General features: G+C 34.5%; 1 protein-coding gene across 1 annotated transcript in view; it reads right to left on the bottom strand.

Moving 5' to 3' along the window:
• LAMA2 (laminin subunit alpha 2) overlaps positions 1-14,564 on the bottom strand; it is a 640,343-nt gene that overhangs the window by 247,790 nt on the left and 377,989 nt on the right. The window contains exons 16-17 of the mRNA XM_017879679.1: positions 8,798-8,911; positions 5,268-5,395 (exon numbers count right to left, since the gene is read on the bottom strand). Of these exons, the coding sequence (XP_017735168.1) occupies positions 5,268-5,395; positions 8,798-8,911 (242 nt within the window). The remainder of the gene's footprint in view (positions 1-5,267; positions 5,396-8,797; positions 8,912-14,564) is intronic.

The raw sequence follows: 14,564 nt of genomic DNA, 5'->3' as shown, positions 1-14,564 counted from the left end.
ATCCACACATAACTGAGAAGGGGCAGAGGACTGAGAGGAAGAGGAGAAAAAGAAAAAAATCGTTTACTTCATGATTTTGGTGTTAGCTTCATACATTTCTGAAGTTTCTCTCTAAGTTTTTTCTTCTTCAGTTCGATGATCTCTCCTACTTATTCCCAGAAGAATCATTAAGCAAACACTTATTTCTTTAATTACCTTTAAGTACTATGAAATTTGATTTAATCTTCACAATTGGATTTTTTAATTAGACTTGATTTAATTTCTAAGTATGTCTTTGAATGATATATTTCTCTAAACCTGTTTCCCATTCTGCAAAATGGAATAATATGATTGATTTGATAAACCCTTTTATACTGAAAAGTATGAAAGCATAGTGCCATAATAAATTATAGATACAATTTACTAATTTGTCAAAAGTTTGCCTTTTTTTTTTTTTACAAATTTTTAAACAAATTAAGGTATGTTGATTTAATGTTTAAGGTATTTAGTTAATAGTTAAAGAATTAAATCTGCAGTTTTCGCATCCTGTTGTAGCCCCTTATATTAACATACCTGTTAATATAACTGTAACTATGTAGCGTAGTTAACATAACTCTTGCCAAACAGTGCAGATTTACTGATTTTTTACAGTGAACATTTACAGTTTGTCTGACATTAAATTCTATTGATTTTTTTTTTTTTTTTTTTGCTTCTTTTCAATGTTTCTGTAATTGTTTCTATTACTGGAGCCCCACTGGAAGAAGCACAGAGAGGTGAGTCAAAATATATGAGTTCCAATATTGGTTCTGCCACAAGCAAGCTGTATAATCACTACCAAGGCATTTAATTTCTCTGAACTTTAGTTTTTTCCTTTGTTATATGGAACCAGGAAGACCCATCATAATCTCCCATGTGGACATAAAACAATGTGTAGGAAAGAGTACTAAAGCATCTAGAGCATTCCCAGTTTTCTAGAGAATATGGTTAAATTGGATGTTTCCTTAAATTTACCTCTTGTCTTGGAATATATTTCTCTATATTAATTTTAACAATATGCATTCAATATGATCTAAAGGTCAACTTAAATTTGAGTTTCATTCTTTCAAAAACTTAAATTTCAGCATTCCTGACCCACACAAGGCAGTAGTATTTACAATGATATTAGTAGACAGAACTTATTGAGGGCCTACCTCTGCCCAGCCTTGTGCCAATACTGTCTTTTATTATATAAATGATGAAAATCTATAACAACTTCAATAACATTATATTTTCAAACACATCCTAAGTATTCAAAGGCAGAGATTCACACGTCTCTTTCATATTTTATTTAACCTATAAGCTATGTAATGCCAGAAATTAGTGAATATAAACATTTGGAATACTTACATTTTTATTTGCTTCTCTCCAGATAAATTTTACTGCCTAGTTACATTCTATAGTTAGAATAGATACATCAACAAGATGAGAAGGCCAAGCACAGTGCCCACCGTAAATAGTTGACGAAGTTGATATATATGTATAATTTAAATATTATATGCTTGTCTGTATTCATACATCATAATAATTACACCAATCTATCTCTATCTTCTTACACATTTGATTTATTTAGCAATATTATCTAAGAAATTTGGAGCCAAAATGCTTGTGATCTATAAGATTTATGACCAGGGATTAAACAGATAAATCACCAAGGTAAAACTATCACTAAGCTTTAGACTTCCCATGAAGGTTGCGGCAACCTTTAGCTCTTTTTTTTTTTTTTTCTTTCTCTGAATAACCCATGGAAATTAAAATCCCATCTTCAGGATTATGTGCACATATTCAATTCATATCTCAGAGTTTCTAGCTCACATTGTAACAGTAATGTTTTTTACAAAACCTTTTTAAAAAGGATAGTTTCCCTAGGTCAGTAAGTGTCTTGTTTACTGATTTTTTTAAAACATTTCAGGTTGTTAGATGAAAACGGATTTTTCTCATCACAGTTGTGCAGTTAAACTATGATAATTTTCTAGTTGTTTTAAATGTAAAATTGTTTTAAATTGTTTTAAATGTAAAAGACATTATAATCCTATCACAAAACTTCTAAGATTTATAAACTAAGTGAATTATCACTGCCCTCCCTTTCTGCTTGTTAAAATACTACATTGAAAGCTGGAATTTAAAATAGATTGCTACTCTAGTCCCAATTCTATTACTAAAATAAAATTATTATTTAGTAATTTGCTAGTTTTAATATTTTATAATATTAATATTTGATAATTTGCTAATTATAATATTTACTAGTATTGCTAATTACTTACTCTAAGTGAAAGCACTTTGAAAATGGAAGAATCCTTAAATACTTGGTGTTACTGGTATTGCCATCACTGTGTTATCTGCATTTTTAAAAATCAGGATCAACATAATTATACCAAATTGGAATACACATCTTTTAGGAAATAACATTATTGGACACTGGAACCCCAATCCCTTTGGCACTGATAGACTGTGTCTTAATGCTTGCAGACTTTCTTTCTTTTTCAGAAACAACAATTAGAACCCATTATCCAAGTAAATGCACAGCAAATAAAGAGACAACAATGGGTCATGAATGCCTATAATTATCCAAGCAAAATTATCTCCCTAATGTTTCCTCTGCATTTATAGTAAATGTTGGTCAGACTTGAGGGTAAATCCATAGGGTTTACATACTCAATGAATTATATAATTCTAATATGTATTCAGCTGGAATTCACATGGTGCAATGAGCGGCCAGCTCTATTGGATTGATAGTGGTGCTAATGCTCTTGGTATCTTGGCTGAGAAGGAGATGCAATACAAGTGGCCAGATAAAATCCTTCTGCTTTCCTCAAATGCATGTTAGTCATGAACAATGAGTTTCATGTAAATGAGAATGGTTAAGAGAATGCCATTCAGCCATGGCAAACGAGTAGGTCTTCCATTGGGTGATCTAACTCTTCACTTACATACCAGATGGCAGGTTTTTGTGTGATGTTGTGACTATCATAGACTTGAGTAGCCATTAATTATGAAGGAATATATTTCATTTGTTCTCCTATATTCATTATTTTCTAGTAGGTTTCTCTCTTGCCTTCTTCCTCTTCTCTAACATCCTTGGTTGTTAAAGAATCTACAGCTTTGTGCTCATTCAGGATCATGCCTTAAGCCCTGGAAATGTTCTGATCACTAATATACACTAACCAGTGGTCCCCAACATTTTTGGCAGCAGGTACTCGTTTTGGAGACAATTTTGTCCACAGACGCAGGGGAGGAGTTTTGGGATAAAACTGTTCCACGTCAGATCATCAGGCATTAGTCAGACTCTCAAAAGGGGTATGCAACCTAGATCCCTCACAGGTGCAGTTCGCAATAGGGTTCGAGCTTCTATGACAATCTAATGCCTGCCTGATCTGATAGGAGGCAGAGCTCAGGTGGTAACGTCCACCACTCACCTCTCGCTGGGCGGCCCGGTTCCTAACAGGCCATAGATGGTTGAGGACCCCTGCATTAACCCAATGTCTTATTTTCTCAAAACCTCGCTAGATAAATTGACTTATCTAATGAATTAATTATTGCTTTTAGTGTTATCACTTAAAATGCACTGTGTATTTTTTTTTAAAGTCTTCATTGAAGACTGTAGAGATTTGGGAAGCACATGGATTTTAAAACTAGAATTCCAACTCTGATACTTTAATGCTCTATGACTCTGAGCAGGTTAATAACAGTCAGCTCTTAGATTGGGTTCATCATATCCAGTCACAGTTTAGGTGGTTTACACATTTCAATTATGTCTTTCCCACATCAACCCTATGAGAGTCCTGTTATTATAACTAATGATGACAGAACTGAGGCACGGAGAGTTTCAGTGACTTGCCTAAAGTTGCACGGCTGGAAAGAATGGAACCCAGCATTTAAACCAAAGATTCTGGTTCTAGAATTGGCACCATAATGCCATTTTTCTACTAATAGTTTTCATTTCTTAATTTATAAAATGAGGATAATAATATCTACCTTACTGAGTTATAGCTGAAGGTGAAATAATACCAAATATAGTGTTTGGCCTAGAATATAGCAGTCTGCTTTTATTAAATAGTAGTGCTTTCTTTTCTTTTCCAAACAATGAGTAAGGTAAAAAATTCTGAGTAAAGAGGGTCATTGGGAGGATAAGGATTTCATGCGGATTGAACAGTAGGAAGAACAGTTCCAAGGAGAACATTTAAACTTAATGTCAGAATTATCTGAAAGTCTTTAGCTTATAGTATTCATTGAATCTAACAAAAGACCATTTTAATTAGGCGCATTCTGGGTAAGAGTTTGAAGTATGACCTACTTGATCACATCTTCACATTAAAGACTATAGCTGACAGATCTCCCTTAAAGATCACTGACAATTTTTGCTCTGTCAGTTATCACAGTGCCTAGAGATAGCTGGAAAGCGTACAATACGATGTGAACTTCATTAAGCACTAAGCTCACCTTTAAGAGAGTTCTTCAGAAAAGAATCTCCTTTTATTTAAAAGTATAGTTATCTGTAATTGCTTTTGAGTAACAATTGTTGATTTTTTTTCAACATAGTATCCCAATTTAAGAACAAAACAGAATATTTTCGTTGGAGTGTGCTTAGCTGTTTACTTAGAGATGGCTGCCCTGAGGAAATGTGAATTCAAGCAGCTGGATATAGCATTCCCCTAAAAGGTAAGGAAATGAGGAAGTCAAGGGCTCTTTCTTATTGCTGTGTGTTTTTCGAAAATCTGCTGTAAGGTGGTTGTTCTACGTAAACAACTGGAAATTTTTTTAAAAGAAGAGATAGGATGGGTGCTTAAAAGTCAGTTAAATCAGCCCCTTCAGTTTACATTTTGAGAGGTTTATGACTTGCCCAAGATTCACAAAAAAATAGTGTATGGGTAGAATCCAAATTAGCTGTATTTGTATCCTTTTATTAAGGCATGAAGATGGGTATGTGTCTGTGTGTAGGTGTGTACATGCATGCACATGTATGTGTTTGTATAAATGTTTATGTTCTTTGGAATTGGTGTCAAAATTCTTCTTGAGTTCTACTCTCAGATATTAAATCACCAAAACTAGAGCTAAAAAATTACAAATTCTTAGAAATCCTCATAGTTTTAAATACCTTAGGTTTGGAAAGTTCATATTATTTTCCTGAAAAAAATTCATGTCTGTGTTTATTATTTACTTACAAGGGATAAGAGAAAGGGTATATTTGCTATGAAAAGTGTATTTGCAGAAATGGATGCTGAATTTATTCATGGGGTAAGTTTGTTACTTACTTATTGGATGGGATATTGAGTGGACAGGCACAGGGTTGACAGTCTTCAGAGGTTCCTTTAGTAGGATCGCCATAGAAACCAGGAAGACATTGATCACAATATGGGCCGCCTGTGTGATCCTTACAGTTCTGAGAAAGAAATCCGCATCAGAGTTTATTATTTTGGTGTCAAGGATCAACATGCTGCCAAAAATAGGTCTACAAAGTCGTTAGTCTGTTCCCCGCCAGCAAGAATATTTTTTCCATGTTAAATGGTCAATTTTATAGTAGGGAAATAGCATTGAAAGTTAATTTAATATCTAGCTTATAAACTACACACTAATTTCAGCATATGCATACCTACAAAAAGATGACTGAAATTCATTTTAATGTTTTTCATTATGCAAATCTTACTTCATTTTTTCTTTAGTTTTTTCCTTAAGAAAATACATGATTTTGTGTGTGTGTGTGTGTGTGTGTGTGTGTGTGTGTGTGTGTGTGTGGTATGTGGTCATAGAGCACTAACGACATATGTTTAATGGAAATTGTAGCTGATTCCAGGTAAAAATCAATTGTTCAGCTTGAAATTGCTAATTTAATGGAGACTGTGGCTAGTCATACAAATCCTCTGGGGCTATGCCCTCTTAGCTCAGACATTAATTTTGGCCTCAGTGGACTCTGATGGCTTGGACAACGCACTAGTGTATTACATCTGTGAGAAGCTTGCTTGACTCATAATCAAACATTTAGAAAACTGAAAAATTTTACACATCACATGCCAGTTTCATCAACTAAATGTGCATATGTATTTCTGTAGTAACTGGTGATATTTGAAAACAGGCTTTTCTTTAAGTTATTTAAAATTCTTTCTGAAATTTATTTTTAACAAAACGTTTTAAAAGATAGCATTAAGGTCAACTTCACTATAAATAGTTGCCTGAATAATGCACCATATTGGGATTTAATGGGCAAAACATGGAGAAAGATTTTCCCCTGATTTGATTTTGTTTTACTTCCCTTCAATTTTAAGTTTAGCTAAACTAAGCTATTACTAAAGAATTTTTTTTTTTATAAAATTATTTGCATGTTATCTCACTGATACAACTAAAATTATGTCTTCAAAGACTTAAGGGTTTTAAGAAATGGAATCAAAAAATTAATTACGCCTTAAACATGTTGAAAATGGTATTTCTAGCATTCAACTGAAAATCTTGCATAATTAAGAGGGGTTTTTTTCCCAATTTTTGATTTAAAAGAGAAATAATATGTAGTTCTTACATTTTCTAATGTCACGTTTCATTAAATAAAATCATCTTAAAACTCAAGTATTTTGTAGTGGAAACCAGAAAATAGCATCAGACAACCTATATAATGGAAATCAAAACAAAAGATGGAAACTTCACTCTGATGAATTGGTTATTTTTACAGGCGTCCTGTTACAAAAGCGCTTTACAAATTTTTGCTCACATTACATATCACAAGAACCATGAGAAGAAGCAAGCATGCAATCTTCCCATGTGACATTGAATACTTCCTGGCTTATTTCAAATGTACTTTGAGTTAAAATGTCTTTTTAATATAGACCTACACTATTGCAGAAGTTTAGATTTTGTTCTGTTGTCAAAATATATTTCAGATAATTTATAATCAAATTTTAAAGCAAGCTAAGCATTCGTTCATAAATTTATTTTCATGGTAAAACCATACTATTTAATGTTCATGAAAAATAAATAAGAAGCTAAAATGTAGGGTCAACTGAACAGTAAGAATGCCTTTGATGAGCAACATTAAAATATTCTTCTCTTTGTATATTATATCAGAACTCACATACTCAAAATGGAATATCAGCACTTAGTTTTCAGTACTATTTTGGAGAAAGGGCACTTGAAAGTCAGTATATCCTACATGATCACCTATTTACTAGCTATGATGGAAAATTCAGGAAACACCAGATTCTGTCTTTACCATCAAGATGTCCACTGTTGCCTCAAGATCGCTCTGTTATTTGAAAGAGACCTCCTATCTCTCTGTTCATGAAACAAAATCAGTAAAGTAGGTTTCATTAGTAGGGTCTGTTCTCTCCCTTCTTTCTCTCAAAATTATGCTGAATGACACTGTTTTCTTCGTTAAAAAAGGCTTCTAGTTTTAGAAATATCACATCACCAAATGGACCAATTTGCTTTCATCCTAATGAATTCAGCATGAACATTTGATTTGATTTTATCCTAATGAATTCAACATGAAATATGACTATAGAGAACATTATGAGTTTGGTATTATGACATACTTATTTTTGTCTTCTTAGGGTACGTAAAACAATTCCATGTCAGTTTTGGGCTGAATATTATTTCGTATTGCATGTTCGTAAAGTGTTTAAAGGTAACCCAATATTTTTCCCAAAGTACATTTTAAAAGACTTATGGCATAATTAAAATGAAAATCACTTAGTCTTTCTATTCATAAAATGTCATTTCAAAATCTACTGATCCACAAATTAAGACTCTCATGCTTTATAATGCAATGCAATTAAACAAAATCTTATATACAGAAAAGAGAAAGAGCATCAATAAACCTAAATGCCAAATTACACTGAAACGAGAGTCCTGAATTTTCATTTTGGATTTTTCCCAGAAGCTTTTAAGTAGAAGAGAAATGGGGGAAAATGAGCAAGAGAAAGATAGAATATTAAGAATTACAGATAACAGAGTCTGCCTTAAATTCTTCAGGGAAATGAGAGGGTGATATCCTCCTAAATTGGAACCATTTTAAATTGTGTTTCTGCAAGACTAATGAAATGAGAAGTGTTGTTTCAAGCTTCACGCCATGTCAGACAATATAAAACTAATGTGCCCTTGAGTTAATCAAAATGGTCTATTCAGTGTAATTCTCCAATCCTAAGACTTCTTAGCAGGATGGAAAGTGCTTTGCACTTTGTAAAGCCTATTTTCTGGTTAAAGCTTAGACTTAATTGTAAAGGAGAAGCAGCTCTGGTGAATATGTATTACATATTGTTTTATTTTAATCTACAAATGACCCTATGCATTTAGTTAAATTCTGAACATTTTAAATAAAAATATGCAGTATGTTTTCACTTTCAACATGAAGAAAACTTAATTATGTTTCCTGTAAAGGTTATATTTTATACTTTTCATGTTATGGGGATAAAAATTATTCTCTATTTTAAAAGTACACTGTACTTTCCATAGATTTATAGAAGGAAGTAAACCATATATATTCATGGTAGTTATATCTCCAATCATAAGTTATGCCTTAAAATAATATATGTGATTCTAATTTATTAGAATATAATATATGTGATTCTAATTTATTATTTATTCTTGGACTAATATGGATAAACACTTCTTCATATTCATTAGGAAGATCACATATGAAAGGGCATTCTCAGTTCCAATTCAGTTCAATACAAAGATCTTTGTCAAAGCACTTACTGACTCAAGTGTTTAAGGTCCCCAGGGTAGTAACTGAATTGTAGCATCTGTTGAGATGATTTCAGACTTGTCAATCAGCATCCCCAAAGAAGAGAGCACTTACCAGGCATTCTCCAGTGACGTCATCACAGGACTCCGCATGACCAAAGCACTGACATGGCTCACAGATGCCACCAAAAATGGTGCCGTTAACTCGCCTGTGCCTAGGCCAACAAGACTGAAAGGAAGATAAGGCTTTAGTCGGTCTTGGAGATCAAAACAAAAAGTTGTTTTTGTTTGTTTTCTGATAATAGAAAATAACAGGTAGGAAACTCATCAAATGTGCTTGTCAAAGCATTGCCATTATTGACACGTTGCGACAGAGGTATTCTTCCTGACATTGGGGCTTTGCACTGACCTTAGTGTTATTGGCAGGTATGAGATTAGAGGAAGCATTAGCTTGGTGTCGCTTCTGAAATGGTAAAATAAAGCAGCGATATAAAGAATTGAAATGTGACAGTCTCAAAGCAAAAAGCACAGACAGGAAAATAGAAGAAAAAGTACTGTGAAAAAGGCAGCTGATATAAAAGGACTCATCATATAATCTTAGCCTAAGAGAGTACCCAATGTCATCCCAAGCAATTTTGATTTTCTGGAATGTATTCACTTTCCCACATACTAATTGCCCTTAACTTCATCATTTCCAGAAAATATTTGACATGATTTGGAAGAAAGGCAGCACCCACACTTATATTTGACCACGTACACAGCTAATTTCTACACATATATAATTCATGTATTTCATGCTAAAATTCCTCAATCCTATTATGCTTTGCTATGTATACAAAAAGTTTATGATTTATTTCCCACATACTTTCTTGTTAGTTTACTTGATGGCATTCTTCTATAACTTTGCCTGTATTTTTCATTCCTTGTTTAAAATGTGAAACACTTTATTATATAAAAACTGAATTCTGATTAAAACAGGATATTTGCTTCTTAGATTCCCTGTGTCAATGCCTGCTCTAAGTTCCCCGTCATCCTTAATTAAGTTTTTCGTCTGTGGGGATTACTACAAAGTGGATGAGATGCAAAATAAGCACGAGGCAAATACTGCTGCCCTCTAAGAGCTTATGATCCCCCTCCAGTGAAATTGCATCTTGTGGGTTATTTACTATATTTCCGGATGGTTGAGTACAACATCATATATCATGAAAAGCCCATCTTTTCAGTTGAAAAGGAAACAAAAGAGCAATCACTGAAGTAATAAAGGATATAGAATTGTGTTATGTGTCCGTGGAAATGTTCCTTCTGCCTCAGGATATGAGGACTCTCAAATCTGAGCATCAATAACAAACACATAAAAGCATTATGTACTGATACTTCATATCTGAAAATAAATAAAATAAACTTTCTCTTTAATTTGAGCAGTAACAAAAAAGTGTCAAATTTCTTTTTTAAAATTATTATTATACTTTAAGTTCTGGGATACATGTGCAGAACGTGCAGGTTTGTTACATACGTATACACGTGCCATGGTAGTTTGCTGAACCCACCAACCCATCATCTACATTAGGTATTTCTGCTAATGCTATCCCTCCCCTAGCCCCCACCCCCAACAGGCCCCAGTGTGTGATGTTCCCCTCCCTGTGTCCATGTGTTCTCATTGTTCAACTCCCACAACCAACCCAAAATTGTCAAATTTCTATCCCTTTCCATTTCCATTTCTCCTAATTAAATCCCTTCCCATAACTCCCCATTAAATTGTTTGTATCCCTAGATTTATTATAGAAGTGATTTCTTTCTGAAATATGTTCTCACTCATAGGTGGGAACTGAACAATGAGATCACTTGGACTCGGGAAGGAGAACATCACACACTGGGGCCTATCATGGGGAGGGGGGAGGGGGGAGGGATTGCATTGGGAGTTATACCTGATATAAATGACGAATTGATGGGTGCTGACGAGTTGATGGGTGCAGCACACCAACATGGCACAAGTATACATATGTAACAAACCTGCACGTTATGCATATGTACCCTAGAACTTAAAGTATAATAATTAAAAAAAAAAAAAACCGGTGAAGCTACATGTTCATAAGGGGTAAAATTAAGGATATTGAGAAAACGGAGAGAACTAATCTGTTTTCAGACAGATATCCATGAAGTTTTCCTTAATAAGTTTTTTGTTTTAATACTCTGCAAATGCACTACTCATACCACGTCTTCTTTCTTCAATCTTCCCAACTCCTTACACCTCTCTTTTAGCCAGTGATTTTATCTTATTACTCACAGAAAAAATTAAAGCCATCTTTGCACTAACAAGTCCAGAGATCTAAGCATATATCTCCAAACCTTGTTGCCATATTCCCATTCCAAACAAGAGATGTGGGGGATGTGGGGTCCTTCTTCCTAAAGGAACATTGCTCCACTTGTCATCTGATTCCAGCACCTGTTTTCTTCTCAATATTCACTTTCTCTGATGCATTAGTAATAACTTTCTTTTCTACTGGGTCATTATTATCAGCACAAAAAAAATGATCTAGTGTCTCCATCAAAAATAAACAAAACACAAATGACAAAACTGTCCTCAACCTCATATAACTTTTCTAGTCATCTATGTTTTTCCTTTCAGTAACACTACTCTTAACAGGTATTATATTCCTCACTTCTTTTTCACACTTCATTCCATTCTAATCTGTTTTGTGTCACCACCTCTCAATTAAAACTGCTCTGGTCCTTGTCACCAAATTCCATGCAGCCAAATTTGATGGACGATTCTGCAATTGCATTTTATCTGACCTTTCATCAGCCTGGGGCCTAGCTGACTCCTTTTCCTCCCACAATTTCTTTTCTCAACTTCTATGACATCACACTTCTCAAATTTCTACCATATTTCTTTGCTGTGTCCTCTGCTTTGACCCTGCTTCTTAATGTCAGGAGCTCCTCGGGGCTTGAGTTGGGTTATTTTTCTCTTTTTTTAATCAATTGCACTTTCTCCTGGGTAATTTTATTCAGTTCCATAGTTTATGATGCCTTCCAAAAACATCTCTAGACCAGACAGACATGCTGAATTTAAGACCTGAATATTATAAATACACATTGACATTTACACTTCACAGTCTTTTCAAACCTAAAATTTCTAAACTGGACTATGGATTCCATACCCCCCCACCCCCACCAACTATTCCTCTCTCTGTCTTCCTCAGCTCAGTAAATGACAACACAAGCAACTGATCAATCGTTCAAACTGGTCATCTATGACTCATTCTTAAACTCTTTATTTCTTTAATCTCTCCCCGGACATACAGTCTTGAATCAGTAAGTCCTACTGGTTCTACTATCAAAATATATATAGAATATGATAAGTCTTTTTATATCCCCTGCCATGATCCTAACAGCACCCACTATTATTGTGGTGTTCCACTGTAACTACATATTAACCCTTCTCCTTCCTATCATTCATGCCCGCCTAAGACATGTTCTTCCTACTGTAGCCATAATGCCTTCTTCAAAAAAATGTAACTCAGGCTGGCTGCGTTGGCTCATGCCTGTAACCTCAGAACTTTGGGAGGCTGAGGTGGGAGGATTGCTTGAGCTCAGGAGTTCGAGACCAGCCTGTGCAACATAGTGAGGTCTTGTCTCTATTAAAACAAACAAACAAACAAACAAAAATAGCTGGGCATAGTGGTATACACCTGTAGTCCCAGCTACTCAGGAGGCTGAGGCATAGTGGTATACACCTGTAGTCCCAGCTACTCAGGAGGCTGAGGCATAGTGGTATACACCTGTAGTCCCAGCTACTCAGGAGGCTTAAGCTCAGGAGTTTGAGGCTGCAGTAAGCTTTGACAGCATCACTGCACTCCAGCCTGGGTGACAGAGCAAGACCCTGTCTCAAAAAACAAGAAATACCCCAAACCCCAAAATGTAAATCAGATCATTACTCTACTCCACTTCTCTGCTAAAAGGCTTGCAATGATGTTCCATGCCATGAGAATAAAATGCTCAATTCTTATCATATGTGCAAAACTCCTAATGGCCTGGCGTTTCCATTCACATCTTGTCCCACTTTCCCCCTTGCCTACAAAGCTCCAGCCATGCTCCTTCTCTGCAGTCCTTACATACTCCACAATCTACACTGCTTCCTTAGCAGTTCTTTTTACATCGTTGTCCCTCTCATTCTTCAACACTCCATTTAGCTGTCACCACCTCAGGAAGCCTTTCCTGACAAACTTTTACAAAATAGGCTTTCTAACCTTCATACAACAACTTGCAGTAACTTTATCATAGAACCCTATTTATTTCACCCTGTTTATTTCCTTCATAGAATTTGTCACATTTATTATATTTGCCTTCTGGCATATTGTTAATGCCACCACTCAATGCAACATCCTTGAGGACAGGTACAATATCTGCATTGTTAATTGTACTATTTTCCATGTGTAGGGTCTTGTTTGTCTCAAAATATATAATCATCAAATACTAGTCAGCTAAATGAAAGTATGAACAAACAAGCAATTCTATGAAGTGGTTAATATTATTTCCATTACATAGAAGAAACTGAGATTGCCCAAAACTCTTTTTTTAGTATCCCACCTGTCTCATCTGTCAGGTGAAATGAATGATGACAGTACTATGGCAGTAAGAAAATTTTAAAAAGATTTAACTGTAGAACACTTTATAAGAAGTCAAGTAGAAACGAGAAAAAGATTCTGAATCAACATTTTGGCCTCAAATGAAGTTAAAGAGAATATCTACAATGGAGTCATTTGATCTGTTTTTGGCTAGAGGTTCTCAGCAAGCTGGACTTAAGACATTAATGGTCTTTGGTGTTTACTCAGCTTTTAAGGGATCCCAGGATATTAGTGATAACAAGGTTAGAATGACTGGCCTTATGAACTACACTTAATTGAAAAGCAAATGAAATAATGAAAGGATAGGACTGAATAATAGAGAATTTAGGGATAGAAAATTTTCATAAAGAAAAAACGAATTTTAGAGAGTAGAAGAAATGAAGAAGTCAGAGAGAAAATTCAAAGTTCCAAAATTCATTGTCTCTTGATTCAATTAAGTTCTTTTATGGATTACAAAGTAACTTTATTTATCAAACAATTCTTGAGTGACAGATACAGGAAGCTTTTATTATCTCTCTCTTCTTTGTTTTTTTTTTTTTCACACTCAAATGCTTCTATCTATCTGTTACCATTATTTAGCATCCAATTTAAGGTTTCTCCACCCCAGGACACTTTACATCTCTCTCCACTGCAGTAGCTCATCCCTCTGAATGATTATCGTATGTATGTTCTGTAGCACATACTGGTCTCTTAATTACATAGCGCTGAGATCCTATTTTTCCTAGGTATTTATTGTCTCCCTAAACAGACTGCTAGCTCCATAAGGACAGGGATTATGTTGTATGTACTTACTGACAATTTATGCAGGTAAATTTACAGAATTTATCAGACATATCTAGAATGTATCAAAAATATTTTTGACGGAGAGAAGGAAGAGACTAAAAGCATAGCCAATTAAGCAATTGTAATATTCAAGTAATTTTATATTCAATGGGCTTTTGGAACTTGTATAAAAGATAATGCAAAGGATGAGAATAACATATGTGGAAACAAGCATTAAAACAAGAGTAGAATTAAGTTATGTATTATGCCAATTGAGAGAGGATCTTCAAAGTTCAAATAGAGCAGTCTGGTGGGAATCAAGAGCGAAAGGCTCTTGTTTCATCAAATACAGTGTATGGTTTATACGTAAAATCAAATTTAGGTTGACATAGCTAATTGATATCCATAATTATTTTGATCTTATCTACATGAATTTTGGAAAAGCAAGTACTTCTATAAGTTATACCTAGTTTTATTTCTAGAAAGGTGAATCCG

This window comes from Rhinopithecus bieti, unplaced genomic scaffold, assembly GCF_001698545.2.
Source record: "Rhinopithecus bieti isolate Rb0 unplaced genomic scaffold, ASM169854v2 scaffold_19, whole genome shotgun sequence".
Taxonomy (NCBI): domain Eukaryota; kingdom Metazoa; phylum Chordata; class Mammalia; order Primates; family Cercopithecidae; genus Rhinopithecus; species Rhinopithecus bieti.
Note: the sequence above shows the minus strand (reverse complement) of the source record. Positions and strands in the feature narration are given on the sequence as shown.